The sequence below is a fragment of the Bubalus bubalis genome, chromosome 4, assembly GCF_019923935.1.
Source record: "Bubalus bubalis isolate 160015118507 breed Murrah chromosome 4, NDDB_SH_1, whole genome shotgun sequence".
Taxonomy (NCBI): domain Eukaryota; kingdom Metazoa; phylum Chordata; class Mammalia; order Artiodactyla; family Bovidae; genus Bubalus; species Bubalus bubalis.
In genome coordinates, this window is record NC_059160.1 from 136634607 (window position 1) to 136652441 (window position 17835).

The 17835-nt window shown below is 37.8% G+C and overlaps 1 protein-coding gene across 1 annotated transcript in view; it reads right to left on the reverse strand.

Moving 5' to 3' along the window:
- The window catches only part of TMEM26 (transmembrane protein 26), a 64793-nt gene that overhangs the window by 19699 nt on the left and 27259 nt on the right, over window positions 1–17835 (reverse strand). The window contains exons 3-4 of the mRNA XM_006045501.4: window positions 15633–15746; window positions 4083–4303 (exon numbers count right to left, since the gene is read on the reverse strand). Coding sequence (XP_006045563.1) covers window positions 4083–4303; window positions 15633–15746 — 335 coding nt within the window. The remainder of the gene's footprint in view (window positions 1–4082; window positions 4304–15632; window positions 15747–17835) is intronic.

A 17835-nucleotide genomic window follows, 5' to 3' on the forward strand; every position in this document is an offset into this window, starting at 1 on the left:
TACTATGAGCCCACTAGAATGGTTATAATCATTAACACTGAAAAAAATGTGTTGGTGAAGATGTTGAGAAAATGGAACTCTCACACCTTGCTGGTGGGAGTGTTTTTACATAGGTATAGCCACTTTGGGGGGCATCCCTGGTGGCTCAGTGGAAAAGAATCCATCTGCCAGTGCAGGAGATGTGAGTCCGATCCCTGGATTGGGAAGATCCCCTGGAGAAGGAAATGGCAACTCATTCCAGATTTCTTGTCTGGGAAATCCCATGGACAGAGGAGCCTGGTGGGCTAGTTCCAGGGGATCGCAAAGAGTTGGACACGACTTAGCAACTAAACAGCAACAACAGCAATAACAAATAGCCATTTTGCAAAACAGTTTGGCAGTTTCTTAAAAAGTTAAACATGTACTTAACATAAAATTGAGTCATTCTACTCCCACGTATCTATACAAGAGAAATGAAAACAGATGCATACAAAGGCTTGTAACTGAATGTTCCTAGCAATATAATTTTCAATAGCAAGAAAACTGACTACAGAATGGATACATAAAATGTGGTATATGCATAGGATACTAGTCAGCTATTAAAACAGAGCTAGACAACCCACACAATGAACAATGGGAATGAACCACTGAAACATTATGCTATGTGAAAAAGCCAGACACGAAGACCATACACTTTATGATCCCATTTACATGAAATTTCTAGAAAAGGAATTTCTACAGCGATATAAAGCATATCAGTGGTTGCCTAGAGTTGACAGTGGGAGTGAGAACTGACTGCAAACAGACACAAGGAATATGGATTCTGGTGATAGTTACACGAATCTATAAATTTCAAAATATCACTGAACCATAGAATTACAATAGATGCATTTGTGTTGTATAAAGTGGAGTTGTTATGAAAAACTTGCAATATCTCATGAGTCCATGCAAATTCATAAGAATCAGAAAGATGAACTTTGTGTAGGTATGTGGAAGGGAACTGATTTAGATTAAAAAAAAACAAACAAACTGGATTTGAAGTATTACCCAGGATGCAGGAAAGAGAGATAGACATCATTGTGATGTAGACATCATCTCAGGTTTTCTCGTAAACCTGTCAGCTCAAATTACAGAATAAAATAAAAAAGAAAAGAAAATGTTGTAATAATAAGTGATGCTAAGTAGGTTATAATGAAGTAACCCTCTTTTCTACATTACATGGGAACATCCTTTACATGTATATTAAATTTATGCTTTATGATTGTCTTTTTGAGGCCAAAAGGGAAAGCTATGCTCCAGTGAGAGAATTTAAGTCTTTCCTTTGAAAACATGGCAATCTGCAGTGTTTATTCTTACAGTATGGAACCTGAGATGAAGTCAGAACTTGGGAGGTGGGCCTTAGGTGGGAATAAAAGCTCTGTTCTTTCTGGGCCTTGATTTTGGAGGCCTTGGGTTGTGATGGAGATATGCAGGAGTGCCGTGGAAACCACAGACGGTCTCTGACACAATGCAATTACATTAAAAATAAAATGATTTCATTTGAGATCATGAAACCCAAAAAGAAATTGAAAAATAATAACCCGAACAGAGTTGATTCAGTTCCATTCTCAGGACTGGTGTACGTTTAGAATGAGTAAAAAGATTTATAAAACACTCAGATGAATGTGCAGGTGGGAGAAGAAAATGCTGAATTGAAATTACCTGGGTGAGGACAGGATTGTGTATCCTTTCGCTCATCACTTGCTCCCTATTAGCTCCCCAATCTCCAGTAGCACTCTTTTGGCCCGCACTACATAATCAGTCAAGAGTTGGTGAATGAATGATCTCTCATGACTTTCAGAGTGTTTTTTAAATTGCCTTGGACAATTGACATTTTAGCCATTAACTTACTTAATATTCAACATCTATTTGCAAACTGATCTATAAAATGCCTCTTGCCATCACTTGTGGATGGGCCTAAAACACTGAGCATTAAAATAGCCATAAAACCATAAAGATGTGAGAAAGATCAGATGAGTCTGTCAGAACATATTCCTCCCCGAAGCCCCACCCCCGCCTTCTACCTTATATCCCTTGGATCTCACTAGATATTTGGCATTTATGTGTTTATTTCTATATAGGTATAGGTGTGTGTGTGTGTGTGTGTGTGTGTGTGTGTGTGTGTGTGCGCGCGCGCGCGCGCACGCGCATGCTCAGTCGTGTTTGACTCTTTGCAACCTCATGGACTGTAGCCCGCCAGGTTCCTCTGTCCATGGGATTTTCCAGGCAGGAATACTGGAGTGGGTTGCCCCTTCTTCCTGCAGGGGATCTTCCCAACCCAGAGATCGAACCTGTGTCTCTTGCATCTCCTGCACTGGCAGGTGGGTTCTTTCCCACTGTGCCACCTGGGAAGCCCCATAGGTATAGTCAGCTGTGTGGTGCCTGTAGTTATTTGTTTTTATATGCTTGGTCATGATTTTTTAATGTTTTTCTTGTAACCTCACTGTATTATAAGTATTCTAATGTGTCTGAAAATATGTTACACAATGTAAAGCACTGGCCACGTGTAAGGTATTAAAGCCACAAAGCTAAAATCAACATTCTGGGGACTTCTCTGGTGGTCCAGTGGGTAAGACACCTTGCTCGCAATGCAGGGGGCCTGGTTCAATCACTAGTCAGGGAACTAAGTCCCATATGCTGCAACTAACACCCTGCACAGCAAAGTAAGTAAATATTCTTTAAAAAATAAAATTGGCATTGTGAGGACAATGGATCAACTTAGACTAGATTCTTTTTAAAATTCTATATCTACTTAAGATATGAGAAAGCAGTATAAATGGAACAGGAAATGATCGTATAAAGGTAGCCTATGATAATGATACACTTTGTACTATAATTGGGATATTAAGTTTACTCAGTAGGTTAGTGTATTTTGCTCAGCTTTATGTTTCGTTATTTGAGAAACATAGCATAAAGTAAACGGTAGCATTAAAAGCCAGACTCATTGCAATTTATTTTTATAGCATAGTGCATAACAACCTGAGCTGAAAGTACATTCAGGCACTGAGACTTAAATCCCTAAAGGTAAGAAAGTAGTTCCATAAACAGATGTGATCATGGATTCTGGGTTTATCTGCTTGTGGCAAAAATAAAAGTACCAACTCAATAAGTTTTAATTTATAGGCATCTACACCAGATAGCCTTTGGGCACTTCAAACAAAACTGATTAAAAATAAAATTTAGGAAAATAAAACCTAATCTGCCCCATTCTCCATTCACACCAGGGAATATAAATTCCTCAGTCAGCTAGGGGAGAGAGTCCTCCATGCCTCCTCAAAGTACTTTCCTGAAATAGCAGCTCTGCTCTGCAAGAGACACTTAAGATTGCCTGCATTCCTGGACACTTGAGAATGTGAAAGAGGAGCCAGGGACAGTTTTCAGGTAACCATGGCTTCACCTAACCTGTGGTCATGCAAACAGGCAGAGCTTCTCTGTTCTTACCCATGGAAAATATTATCTGCCTTTTTTCTGTAGCAGCAACGTCCTTTACAGATTCAGTCAGACACGACTGAGTGACTAACACACACACACAACTTTCTTTACATATTCATATACAACTACTATATATATGCATAGCACATATATATGGTACATACATATATATATATGTATGTATGTATATGCATGTGTGCATGCTGTATCCCTTCAGTCATGTACAACTCTTTACAACCCGATGGACTAGAGCCTGCCATGCTCCTCTGTCCATGGGATTCTCCAGGCAAGAAGACTGGAGTGGATTGCTGTGTCCTTCTCCAGGGGATCTTCCCCACCAAAGGATCGAACGGACATCTGTTATGTCTCCTGTATTGGTAGGTGTCTTCTTTACCACTAGAGCCATATAGGAAACCCAGATATGTGCATACATGTATATGTGTGTGTGTGTGTGCATGTTGGGGTACTGGTACCTAATGTATACCTGAACAGCAACAAATTCTATTATTCTACCACTGGACATATGATATATGGAAAAAGCTTTATTAATGCAAATATAAATAATAGAAAAAAAAGCAGGTGTGTGGGCCTGACCTTGAAAAGTAGGTCTTTTCATTGCAGGGCCTACTTACCTCACATTTTCTTCTTCCAGGGTCTCACTTGTGAATTCCAATATGTCAGCAGCTGTCCCCACAAACATAAGGAGAAGTTGAGAGAGTTGATCCCGAGTGATCCCACTTCCAATGGGGAGAAGCCATCTTCCAATTATTAGCATTAGAAGGAATGTCTGATGGAGTCCCAAAGTCCAGACTTTCTCACATACTGTAGATAAGTTATTTACAAAAACTTTGGCCTGTTTAACAGAAATGTTATACAGACAGAGGAATTATGAACTAGAACCTTAGAAAGGCCTTTTTCACCATGGTTTTCAATGAAGAGTCAGCTTTTGTGGAAGAGCATTTCCAGAAAATGATTCTTCATTTACTAAAGAAAGTAAAACTCTTTTTAGCTGAACAATCTTATAAAAAAGAAAAAATGCTAATGTCTCTTTAAATGGGGCAGCCTTATAACTGAAAGTAAGTTAAATGTTTTACTTACTAGTGAGGTTGTACTTATATTTTAAATGCTAATTTTGCAACTTTTCACAGACAGTTTCTCATATTATTTCATTAGTCTCTGTAATAAGTATAACACATAGCAACATTTTTTAAATTCCATATTAAAAATTTTAAATTCCTATATTTTTATAGATTTCAAATTTGAATTTACAAATCTGGTAATATTTTCAGCATGGTACAGATCTTCTCCTTTGATTTTTATTGCTTTAAAATACTATCAAAGGAGAAACATATATAATGTTTATTACCTAAAAGAAACAGAATAATTATAAGGTTATTTGTATTCTGAACATTTATTATTAAAAAATCTATAAGCAAGCAACCAAATTTCTTCTGCCCTTATTCTTGGACTCTGGAGAAAATTTCCATCCCATTAATGTATTCCAAATACTATCTCTTGCCCACTTAACGTCTAGTGTTCAATATCTTATTGGCCTAATAGGTTATGATCTTCTAAAGACTACAGGGGTGTAGATCTCCAGTGGATGGACAGTGATTCCAACTGATTTATACAAGTGACTTAACTATATTTCTACAAATTTATTTACCCCTCTTGATCACGTGCTGAGGCCTGTGGCGGATTCATTTTGATATTTGGCAAAACTAATACAATTATGTAAAGTTTAAAAATAAAATAAAATTAAAAAAAAAATAAAGGTGATGGGAGAGAAAGATATGTCAGTATGCTAACCTGATTGAAACCATGCAAGAAGATCAATAATCTTTCATTTGCACATTGCATTATATGTCTTCTACGACTCCTCCCATTGCTGTTGTTAGTCACTAAGTCATGTCTGACGCTCTTGCGACTCCATGGGCTCTAGTCCTCCAGCCTCCTTGATCCATGGGATTTTCCAGGCAAGAATACCGGAGTGGCTTACCATTTTCTCCTCCAGGGCATCTTCCCCACCCAGAGATCAAACCCATGGCTCCTGCATTGGCAGGAGGACTCTCTACCACTGCGCCACCAGGGAAACACTCATGAGTCTTTCCAAACATCTTATTTGATTCTTACAGGATGTGTGTTGTAGTAGTTGCTGTTGAGTTGCTAAGTCATGTCTGACTCTTTCACAACCCCATGGAATGTAGACCACCAGGTTCCTCTGTCCATGGAATTTCCTAAGCAAGAATACTGGAGTGGGTTGCCATTTCCTTCTCCAGGGGATCTTCCTGACCCAGGGATTGAACCTGTGCCTCCTGTTTGGCACTCCTCTCTACCACTGAGCCACCTAGGATATAGGAATGTATGCTAGCAAGGTAAATACGAATGTTTTCAATTACCAGATGATAAACTGAGAGACAGTGAGGTTGATTTGTTCAAAGTGACATGAGTAAGCTGTGACTGAAGGTTGAATTAGAACCCAAAACTAGTTCTGTTAAGCTCAATAGAATCAATAGCCTATCTTACTATTGAAAACATGGTTCAGTGAAAGGGGCCTTAGTCTTGAGTGTCTCATAGGCCATAGTTAGTTTGCCAAATATCAAACATGGGAAGAACAAAGAACAGAATCTATTTTGGCTGAAAACCTTCCCTATTGTTAATATAAGCACCTAAAAATATAAAGGGCAGAGGACATCAAGAAGGCAGAGGAATAAGTGGACAGTACATCTTTCTCCACAGCTGCATCAGGAATACACTTTCAGACACAGAAGTGCATGCAGAACACTGGCTGAGAGCAGACAGGAGTATGTGACCAGTGGAAAAGAATATACAGAACCACGCAAAACTCAGTAGGATGAAGGAACTAGGGGGAGAAACAGGAGTGTTAATAGGACGGGACCTGCCCTCAGAGGGTGGGGGAACTGAAGCAGGGGTCACCCAATCCCCACATTGGGGCAATCGTCTGAGTCAGAGGAGAAACATTTAAGGCTGAGAGTGAAACAGCTGATCTGTGGCAGCCTAAATGGAAAGAGAATCAGACAGTCCTTGTTGCAGCCTACATACCCCAGACAGGAATGCTGGTCCCTCCAAATGTGCAGCAGCTGGGAGCTGGAGTTTAGGGATTGTGGAGCAATCCCAGGGCAAGGACTGCTGTTGACTGAGAAGGACGGAGTGAGGGGATGTGAGGTAGGAGATTGTGATGGGAAATGCCGGTAGAGGAAAGCCAGGCAGCCATGTAAGCAAGGGGATGCTGCTGAGTCATGCACAGTGGGTGCAGCCATCACCGTAGCCTCTCTCTCCCCACAAGCCAGCATCCGCAGCTGAACAATAGAGATGCTGGCCCATTCTAAAGCCTAATGCACTGAACTGCAGAGTAGGACCCCACCGAGGGTGCTCCTTTAAGTGACTGATGCATCAGTCTACAGAGTAGGACTCCAGCCAGGGGCCCCCCCCTCTATGTGCCTGATGCACTGAACTACAGAATAGGACCCCAGGCAAGGGAGCTTTCTAAGTACCTCAATGAGTGGAGCTACAGAGAAAGACTGGCCAAAGAGGCCTTCTGATCGCCAGCTGCAAGAGGCTTGAAAAAAGACTCTGATAGGGCCATAACTCCTGTGGCCGAGGCAGTCCGTGTTCCCGCACCCTTGGCACCGCCAGGGTCCCCACAAGACAAGCAGTGATGCCACCTTCATGCTCAACTCTCACTGGGGCAGAGCTGCCACAGGCAAAAAAAGTCTTACGTCTATGCACACAGGTTCACTTTAGTTGTGTCCGACTCTTTGCAACCCTGTAGACTGGGCTGCCAGGCTTCTCTGTCAGAGAGGGAGGTGTCCAGGCAAGAATACTGGAGCGTATTGGCCAATACTGGTTGCCATACCCTTCCAGAGTACTGTATTTCCTGCTCCCATAGCCACCAACTCCCCTGAGTACCTGGTGCTGCCAGAACCCCTCTAACTCAAGCAGCTGCCACCTCCACACCTGACCCTCACAGGGGCAAACCCGAGTCCTCCAGGGCAGCCTCAGGAGCAAACCCCAGTGGACGGCCCACATGTAGAGGTGGAAATAAAACCACAATCGAAACCCAGGGGCAGTGTGGCTAAGGAAGAAGACCCAAAACCTCCCCACCAGTTGTACAAGCTGCAGATTAAATCCACATGATCAACTAGGCAGACTGTGTGTCTATGGAATATATAAAAGGTCATTGAGAGCTCCCGCAAAAGAAAACGCACTAGTTCTGATAGCTGTGGACACTGGAGACAAGAACCCACTGGAATAGGACCAGATTAGAATCTGAGCTGCCCCCACAGCAGGTCCAGAGATCAGCAAGCACAGTGTTGGAGGGCATCCTAGGGAGGTAAGGTGGACTGTGTCTCCCAGCGAGGGAAAGAACTCTGACTTCAGTGACTCAAGAAAAACATATATTATTCTTATTTTTTGACTTGTTCTATAGATTCTTTTAGATTTTTCCCCCCTTTCCCCACTCTGTTGTAGTTGTCAATATTATTGGCACTATGAAATCCAATTAGGCTTTTGAGCTTTTTTTTTTCCCTCAGTCACATTTTTTATTGTTGTTATAAACCTCTGCCTCTATGTAGGTCTTTTGCAGTTTTGTGGAGTTTTCCTTTTTTATTTTTTGTTTCTATTTTTTTTATTTTTAATTTTTAGTTTTTTAAACTTATTATTATTTCTACATTTATTCTTTTGTTGGCTTTTCCTGCTGTTCTTTTCCCCTTGCAGTTAATCTTTAACAAATATAAATCTTCCTTATCTACTTCTGTCTAACTTTGCATATATATTCTTTCATTCTTTTCTTTCTCTCCTTTCCTCTCAACATATTTGTTAGTTTTATTTTCATTGCTTTATTCCACAGTTTGCATCTTGCTTTAGTTTTGTTTTCCAGTTTGTGCTTTAGTTAGTTTTGTTCTGGTAGATATAATTTTTGGTTTCTTAGTTTGCCAGGTCAATCTGTTGTACTTTATTTTTGCTGGGCTGTTTTGATTTTGCTTATGGGTATATATGTATATTCAGTCACACTTTTTATTGTTGTTATAAACCTCTCCCTCTACATGGGGCTTTTGCAGTTTTGATGAGTTTCCTTTTATTTTCTCTATTTTCTCTCTTTTCTTTTTTTCCTTGTCTCTTTTTTATAATTGCAATTTTTAATTTTTTAAAACTGTATTTTTTCTATATATTCCTTTGTTTGCCTTTCCTACTATTCTCTTCGCCTTGCAGTTAATCTTTAAAGTATATAAATCTTCTGCATCTACGTCTATTTAAATTTGTATATCTATTCTTTCTTTTTTTTCTTTCATTCCTTTCCTCTCAACATATTTGTTAGTTTTGCTTTCATTGCTTTATTCCCACTTGGTACCTTGCTTTAGTTTTGCTTTCCAGTTTGTGCTTTAGTTAGTTTTTTTCTTAAGTAGTAAATATAATTTTTGATTTTCTTTGTTTGCTGGGTCAATCTACTGTAGTTTATTTTTGTTGGACTGTTTAGACTTTTCTCACAGGTGTATATGTATATTCCATTATTTTAATTATTATTTGCCTGATTTTGTAACTACCATTTGTCTGGGGTTCATCTCTGGTTTCTCATTTTGGGATATTTGTTTTAATCTTACTTAATGCCATAACAAACCACTTGTGGAGTCTTCATTCCTGACCAGAGATCGAGCTCTGAGCCTTTGGAGTGGGAGAACTCACTCCAAGACCCTAGACTACCAGAGAACTAACCCTAGGGAGTATCAGATAGTGAGAACTCACACAAACGAAACCACTTGAATATCAGACCCAGCATCACCCAACCACCAGTAGCACCCTGTGCAGGATGCCTCATCTAAACAATGAAAAAACCAACAATACAAACCCAATCATCAGCAGACAGGAGTACCACCTCACTCAGCCTTGCCCATCAGAGGGAAAATAAACAAAAACTCAACACAAATCTCACCCTATATGAAGCTTACACAAACCACTGGACCAATGTTAGGAGAGCAGAAACCAAAAGGAAGATAGAATCCAACTTTCTTCTAGGAAGGAATTCAACTTTCCTGGAAGCCTGGGAAAAGGAGACCTCAAACACAAAAAGTTAAAATAATAAATAATGAGAAGGCAGAGAAATACTACACAAATGAAGGAAAAAACTAGAAACACAAAGTCCAAATAAATGAAGAGGAAACAGGAAAACTACCTTTAAAAGAATTCAGAATAATGAAAATAAAGATGATCAAGAATAATGAAAATAAAGATGATCAAAACCCTTAAAACAAAATGGAGAAAATGGAAGTACCAATTAACAAAGACCTAGAAGAATTAAAGAAAAAACATAAGAGACAAACAACACAATAACTGAAATTAAAAATACTCTAGAAGGAATCACCAGCAGAATATCTGAAACAGAAGCTGGAAGATAAAATGGTGGAAATAACGTCTGAAGAGCAGAACAAAGTAAAAGGAATGGAAAGAACTGAGGATAGTCTCAGACCTCTGGGACAATACCAAACACACCAACATTCGAATTATAGGGTTCCCAGAAGAAGAACTCTTGCCTGGAAAATCCCATGGACGGAGGAGCCTGGAAGACTGCAGTCCATGGGGTTGCTGAAGGTCAGACAGACTGAGCGACTTCACTTTCACTTTTCACTTTCCTGCATTGGAGAAGGAAATGGCAACCCACTCCAGCGTTCTTGCCTGGAGAATCCCAGGGATGGGGGAGCCTGGTGGGCTGCCGTCTATGGGGTTGCACAGAGTCAGACATGACTTAAGTGACTTAGCAGCAGCAGCAGCAGAAGAAGAAAAAAGAAAGGGTTTGAGAAATTTTTTGAAGAGATTATAGTTGAAATTTTCCCCAACATGGAAAAGGAAATAGCCAAGAGGCACAAAGAGTCCCATACAGGATAAACCCAAGGAGAAACATGCCAAGACACATACTAATCAAACTAACAAAGACTAAACACAAAGAAAGTATGTTAAAAACAGCAAGGGAGAAGCAACCAGTAACATACAAGGGAAACCCCATATGCTTAACAGCTAATCTTTCAGCAGACTCTGCAAGCCAGAAGGGAATGGCAGGATATATTTAAAGCACTGAAAGGGAAAAATCTCCAACCAAGATAACTGTACCCAGCAAGGATCTCATTCAAAATTGATGGAGAAATAAAAAGCTTTTCAGATAAGCAAAAGTTAAGAGAATTCAGTACCAGGAAACCAGCTTTACAACAAATGTTAAATGGAATTATATAGTCAAGAAATACAAGAGAAGAAAAAAGATCCACAAAATCAACCCCAAAGAATTAAGAAAATGGCAATAGGAACATATATATCAATAACTACTTTAAATATAAATGGATTAAATGCTCCAAGCAAAAGACACAGACTGGTTAAATGGATACAAAAACAAGACCCATATATATTCTGTCTACAAGAAACCCACATCAGACCTAAAGACACATATAGACTGAAAGTGAGAGGCTGGAAAAATATATTCCATGCAAACAGGAGGCAAAGGAAAGCTGGAGTAGCAATCCTCATATCAGACAAAATAGATCTTAAAATAAAGATTACAAGCTACAAGGAAGGACACTACATAGTGATTAAAGGATCAATCCAAGAGGAAGACAGAACATTTGTAAATATCTATACACTCAACATAGGAGCACCTTAATACATAAGACAAACACTAACAGACATAAAAGGAGAAATTGACAGTAACACAATAAAATAGTAGGAGATTTTAACATCCCACTCACACCAATGGACAGATCATCAAAACAGAAAATTAATAAGGAAACACAAGTCTTAAATGATACATTAGATGAGATGGATCTCATTGATATCTTTAAGACGTTCCATCAAAATGCAGAATACCTTCTCAAGTGCACATGGAACATTCTCCAGGATAGACCACATCTTGAGTCACAAATCAAACCTCAGTTATTTAAAAAAATTGAAATCATATCAAGCATCTTCTCCAACCACAGTGCTATGAAGCTAGATATCAATTATAAGAAAAAAGCTGTAAGAAACACAAACACATGGAGATTAAATAACACATTAAAAAATAATGAACAGGTTACAGAAGAAATCAAAAGGGAAATCAAAAAATTTCTAGAAACAAATTACAATAAAACATGACAACTCAAAACCTATGGGATGCAGCAAAATCAGTTCTAAGAGGAAGTTTATAGCAACATAATCCTACCTCAAGAAACAAGAAAAACATTGAATAGCCAACCTAACTTTACACCTAAAACAACTGGAAAAAGAAGAGCAACAAAAAAGAAAAACAAAAACACAAAATTAGTAGAAGGAAAGAAATGATAAAGATCTGAGCAGAAATAAATGAAAAATAAAGAATGAAACACTATTAAAGGTTAATAAAACTTAAAGATGGCTCTTTGAGAAGATAAACACAATTGACAAATCTTTAGCCAGACTCATCAAGAAGAGAAGAGAGAAGAATCAAATCAACAAAATTAGAAATGAAAAAGGAGAGGTTACAACAGATAATGCAGAAATCCAAAGGATTATAAAAGACTTATGAACAACTATATGGCAATATAATGGATAACCTGGAAGAAATGGACAGAGTGTTAGAAAAGTGCAATCTTCCAAGACTGAACCAGGAAGAAATAGAAATTATGAACAACCCAATTGCAAGCACTGCAATGGAAGCTTTGATAAAAAATCTGCCAAAAAAACAAAAGCCCAGGACCAGAGGGCTTCACAGGAGAATTCTATCAAATATTTAGAGAAGAGCAAATGCCTATACTTCTAAAACTCTTTCAAAAATTTACAGAGGAAAGAACACTTCCGAACTCATTCTATGAGGCCACCATCACCCTGATACCAAAACCAGATAAAGACAACACACAAAAAGAAAACTACAGGCCAATATCACTGATGAACATAGATGCAAAAATCCTCAACAAAAGTTTAGCAAACAGAATTCAGCAACACATCAGAAGGCTCATACACTATGATCAAATTGGGTTTATTCTGGGGATGCAAGGATTCTTCAATATACAGAATTCAATCAATGTGATACACCATATTAACAAATTGAAAGATAAAAACCATATGATCATCTCAATAGATGCAGAAAAAGCCTTTGACAAAATTCAGCACCCATTTATGATTAAAACTCTTCAAAAAATGGGCATAGAAGGAACCTACCTCAACATAGTAAAGGCCATATATGATAAGCCTATAGCAAACATTATTCTCAATGGTGAAAAACTGAAAGTATTCTTCCTAAGATCAGGAACAAGACAAGGGTGTACACTTTCGCCACTATTATTCAACATAGTTCTGGGAAGTCCTAGCTTACAGCAACCAGAGAAGGAAAAAAAATAAAAGGAATCCAGATTGGAAAATAAGTAAAGCTCTCACTGTTTGTAAATGACATGATACTGTACATAGAAAACCCTAAAGATAGTATCAGAAAATTACTAGAGCTAATCAGTGCATTTAGCAAAGTTTCAGGATACAAAATCAATACACAGAAATTACTTGCATTTCTATATGCTAACAATGAAAAATCAGAAAGAAAAATGAAGGAATCAATCCCATTCACCATTGCAACAAAAAGAATTAAATATCTAGGAATAAACTTATCTAAGGACACAAAAGAACTGTACACAGAAAATTATAAAACACTAATGAAAGATATCAAAGATGACATAAACAGATGGAGAGATACTCCATGTTCCTGGGTAGGAAAAATCAATATTGTGAAAATCACTATACTACCAAATGCAATCTACAGATTCAATGTGATCCCTATTAAATTACCAATGGTGTTTTTCACAGAAGTAGAACAAAAATTTCACAATTCATATGGAAACATAAAAGACCCCAAATAGCCAAAGTAGTCTTGAGAAAGAATAATGGAGCTGGAGGAATCAACCTTCCTGATTTCAGGTTATACTACAAAGCTACAGTCATCAAGACAGCATGGTCCTGGCACAAAAACAGAAATATAGACCAATGGGATAAGAAAGAAAGCCCATAAATAAACCCATGCACCTATGGGTACCTTATTTTTGACAAAGGAGGCAAGAATATACAATGGGGCAAAGATAGCCTCTTCAATAAATGGTGCTGTTTAGGTCTTTTTTTTTTAGCACAATAAATGGTGCTGGGAAAACTGGATAGCTGCATATAAAAGAATGAAATTTGAACACTTTCTAACACCATCCACAAAGATAAACTTAAAAGGGATTAAAGATCTAAACGTGAGACCAGAAACTATAAAAACTATAAAAACTCTTAGAGGAAAACATAGGCAGAACACTCGATGACATAAATCAAATCAAGATCCTCTATGACCCACCTCCTAGAGTAACGGAAATAAAAACTAAAGTAGACAAGTGGGACCTGATTAAACTTGAAAACTTTTGCACAGCAGAGGAAACTAAGCAAGGTGAAAAGACAACCCTCAGAATGGGAGTAAATAATAGCAAATGAAACAACTGACAAAGGATTAATTTCCAAAGTATACAACTCAATCCCAGAAATACAAACAACCCAAGCAAAAAGTGGGAAAAAGACCTAAACAGACATTTCTCCAAAGAAGACATACAGATAGCTAACAAACACATGAAAAGATGCTCAACATCCCTCATTATTAGAGAAATGCAAATCAAAACTATAATGAGGTATCACCTCACACCGGTCAGAATGGCCATCATCAAAAAGTCTACAAACAATAAATGCTGGAGAGGGTGTGGAGAAAAAGGAACACTCTTGCACTGTTGGTGGGAATGTAAATTGATACAGCCACTATGGAAGATGGTATGGAGATTCCTTAAAAAGCTAGGAATAAAGCCACCATATGACCCAGCAATCTCACTCCTAGGCATATACCCTGAGGAGGCCAAAACTGAAAAATACACATGTTCATTGCAGCACTGTTTACAGTAGCTAGAACATGGAAGCAACCAAGATGTCCATGGACAGATAAAGAAGTTGTGGTACATATACACTGTGGAATATTACTCAGCCATAAAAGGAACACATTTGAGTCAGTTATGAGGTAGATGAATCTGGAACCTATTATACAGAGTGAAGTAAGTCAGAAAGAGAAAGATAAATATCGCTCAGTTCAGTTCAGTCGCTCAGTCGTGTCCGACTCTTTGCGACCCCATGAATTGCAGTACACCAGGACTCCTTGTCCATCACCAACTCCCAGAGTTCACTCAGACTCACGTCCATCGAGTCAGTGATGCCATCCAGCCATCTCATCCTCTGTTGTCCCCTTCTCCTCCTGCCCCCAACCCCTCCCAGCATCAGAGTCTTTTCCAATGAGTCAACTCTTCGCATGAGGTGGCCAAAGTACTGGAGTTTCAGCTTTAGCATCATTCCTTCCAAAGAAATCCCAGGGCTGATCTCCTTCAGAATGGACTGGTTGGATCTCCTTGCAGTCCAAGGGACTCTCAAGAGTCTTCTCCAACACCACAGTATTCTAATACATATATATGGAATCTAGAAAAATGGTACTGAAGAATTTATTTACAGGATAGCAATGGAGAAACAGATATAGAGAATAGAGTTATGGACATAGGGAGAGGGGAGGTGAGGGTGAGATGTATGGAAAGAGTAACACAGAAACTTACATTATCATATTTAAAATAGATGGCCAAGGAGAATTTGCTGAATGGCTCAGGAAACTCAGTCAGGGCCTCTGTATCAATCTAAAGAGGTGGATTGGGGAGGAAGATGGGAGGGAGTTTCAGAAGGGAGGGTATATATGTATTCCTCTGGCTGATTCATGTTGAGATTTGATAGAAAACAACAAAATTCTGTAAAGCAATTATCCTTCATTAAAAACTAAATTAATTTAAAAAATATATATAGGGCAGATCCCAATCTTTTCATTATATCATTCCTTCAGAATTGTCTGTATCTCTCTTGGTACATAGGTCATCTGATCTAAGTGTTAAAGGTTCCTTAATACTGCAAGTTAAATATATTTATTAATGCATATAAGATATATATGCCCATTAGGCTTGTTAAATATGTTCAATAATAGTGCAAAATACAATTTTCTTGTGACTTTCTGAGCCAAACAATTGGTGAATTTCCCTAGGGAAGAATGAGCTGAAAGGTATAGAAAGTGGTATTCTCACCAAGTGAAAAGGTGATTTGTTAGATCCCTTAACATACAATGAGAAAGCACTCACCGTCTCAATGAGATCATCTGCTCTGTTGGTACGTTCAGCTGACAACAGAGTTTGATTGAAGTCTTCTTTTCTGCTGGTATTCTGTGACAATCCTCCAAATTGGCTACTGCAATACTAAGAAAATATCACAGTAGGCAACATTTAAGATGGCTTCAGTGTATCTAAGAGATTATGAGCAAAGATGTGAAGTTTCTGTAGTAAAGCATAAACATTTTCAAAAATCAGAATATAGCCTTGAGATAGAAACCATTTTCAGTTAATATGAGGAAAGAATCAACTATACATGTCTCATTTTCCCACAAGTCTATGAGGCTGTAGATGCTCTAAGTTCATTGTGGAGAGCTATAGAATTTATGAATTGATCTCTGGGGTCCCTTTCTTAAATCATGAAACAATTATAAAACAAACCAACAACCAATGAAAGCATCTATGATCTTGGTCAAAGCATTCATTCTATGATTTTATTACTTGTTCAGAGCCTCTTTATCTAAAATACCATTTTGCTAATGTAGGTAATTCAGTTACTTTCAATCATGTCTGTTAAACATTGTAACAATCCCCCCAAAATGATAATAATAAATTAACATATCTACCCATCAACATATACATTTTACATCACTCTAGAAGCCAATTTAGATTTATAGAAAAGTTAACAATAGACCTAAAATAAATGGCATTTCCCCTTCCTTATTCTTTCATTTTGCATGTAAATTTCTTTATATGAACTATGTGTGATTTTTAATCCAACCAGAAGCTGAGAATCTGAGGTAGAGAAAGAAAAGAGAAAAGTACATAAGAGAGGAAAGGTGTTGTACTTGAAAATGTAAGTGTAGCCAATGATTATTTCACAAACTCATTAAGAAAAAAAACAGACTGATTAAAAAAAAAAAACTGCAGAGCTAACATACATTTGAAGTGCACACAAACACACCCACACACACACACACAAACACAACCACCACTGCACATCCATGATCACACATTTGGATTTAGAGAGAATTTTTTTTAATGCTATCACTGAGAATTATATTTTTCTTAATTAATTCTGGATACTTCATTGATCATTCTATGAGCTACTTGGAAAAGTAGAAAGGAAAGTCTGTCAAGAAGCTATTTTTTTCCCCTTCCATCAAGACAACTAGTGTTATGGATGGGGGAAGGAAAAAAAAAAAAAAAAAACTAGTGTTATGGGTGAAATGACAAGAATAATTAAGAAAAATGGCCATGTGCCATATCTCTAAGAGCAAAAATGTAGTTGTTTGCACACTTTTTTTCTATATAGCTAAGGCTCCAGGAAAAGATAATGAAGATAACAAATTAAATCTTTGAACCAAGCAACAAATCCTCATTGCAGGAGTTCTGTGACTCTAAGAACCTAATGTTCAATAGGAAACATATTTGAACACTTCTTGGCAGGCATGAAAGCAGATTGTATATTAAAAGTGGTGACCTTGATATGTTTTTCGCATTCTTATCACTAAAATTCCATAGACATCTTGTTATTTTTTAAAAATAGTCATCCGTACTGCAGCATAAGATAACATCATGGCAAATGGCTTTATAGCTCATATTATGGTATAAAGACCCGAGTCCCTGTTCATTCTTAGAATTCTGTTTGTTATAAATTGATGCAACTTTATTTTAAGTGGCAGTTGTATTAGATTGCACAGAACAAACTCCTAAGATTTAACCTGACTTATATTGGTTTTATGGTAATACTGTTTACAATCAGCATTATATAAGTGAGTTACATGGATGATCTGGGTGCCAAAAGTCACTTTTTCATGGCCTAGTCTGAAAAGCTTTAGAAACATTCCTTTGGTTCAAACCAGACATCTTCAAGACCAGAATATTTCCATTGCTTTAATTGTGCCAATTCATAAATAGACTTGACTAAGAGTTAAGGTCATAATTGTCACAAACATTTTCTTCCCATTCATGTAGACCCAGTCAGATTCAGAAGTGAAGGTACAAAATCGATCATCTAAGAGAAATGCTGTCATGAAATAGATCAGGATGTTTTTCGAATGCCAAGTCATAGGTTAGAATGTTTAGGGTGTAGAGTAAATGGAAAATGTGAAAGCAAATTAAATTATCCTTTTCCATCATGAAACATTCAGATGATTTTGATGTAAATTCCTGTAAAACATAAAACACATTATTGAAAAAGGCAGTGTGATTTAATGAACTAGAGGTTAAGACC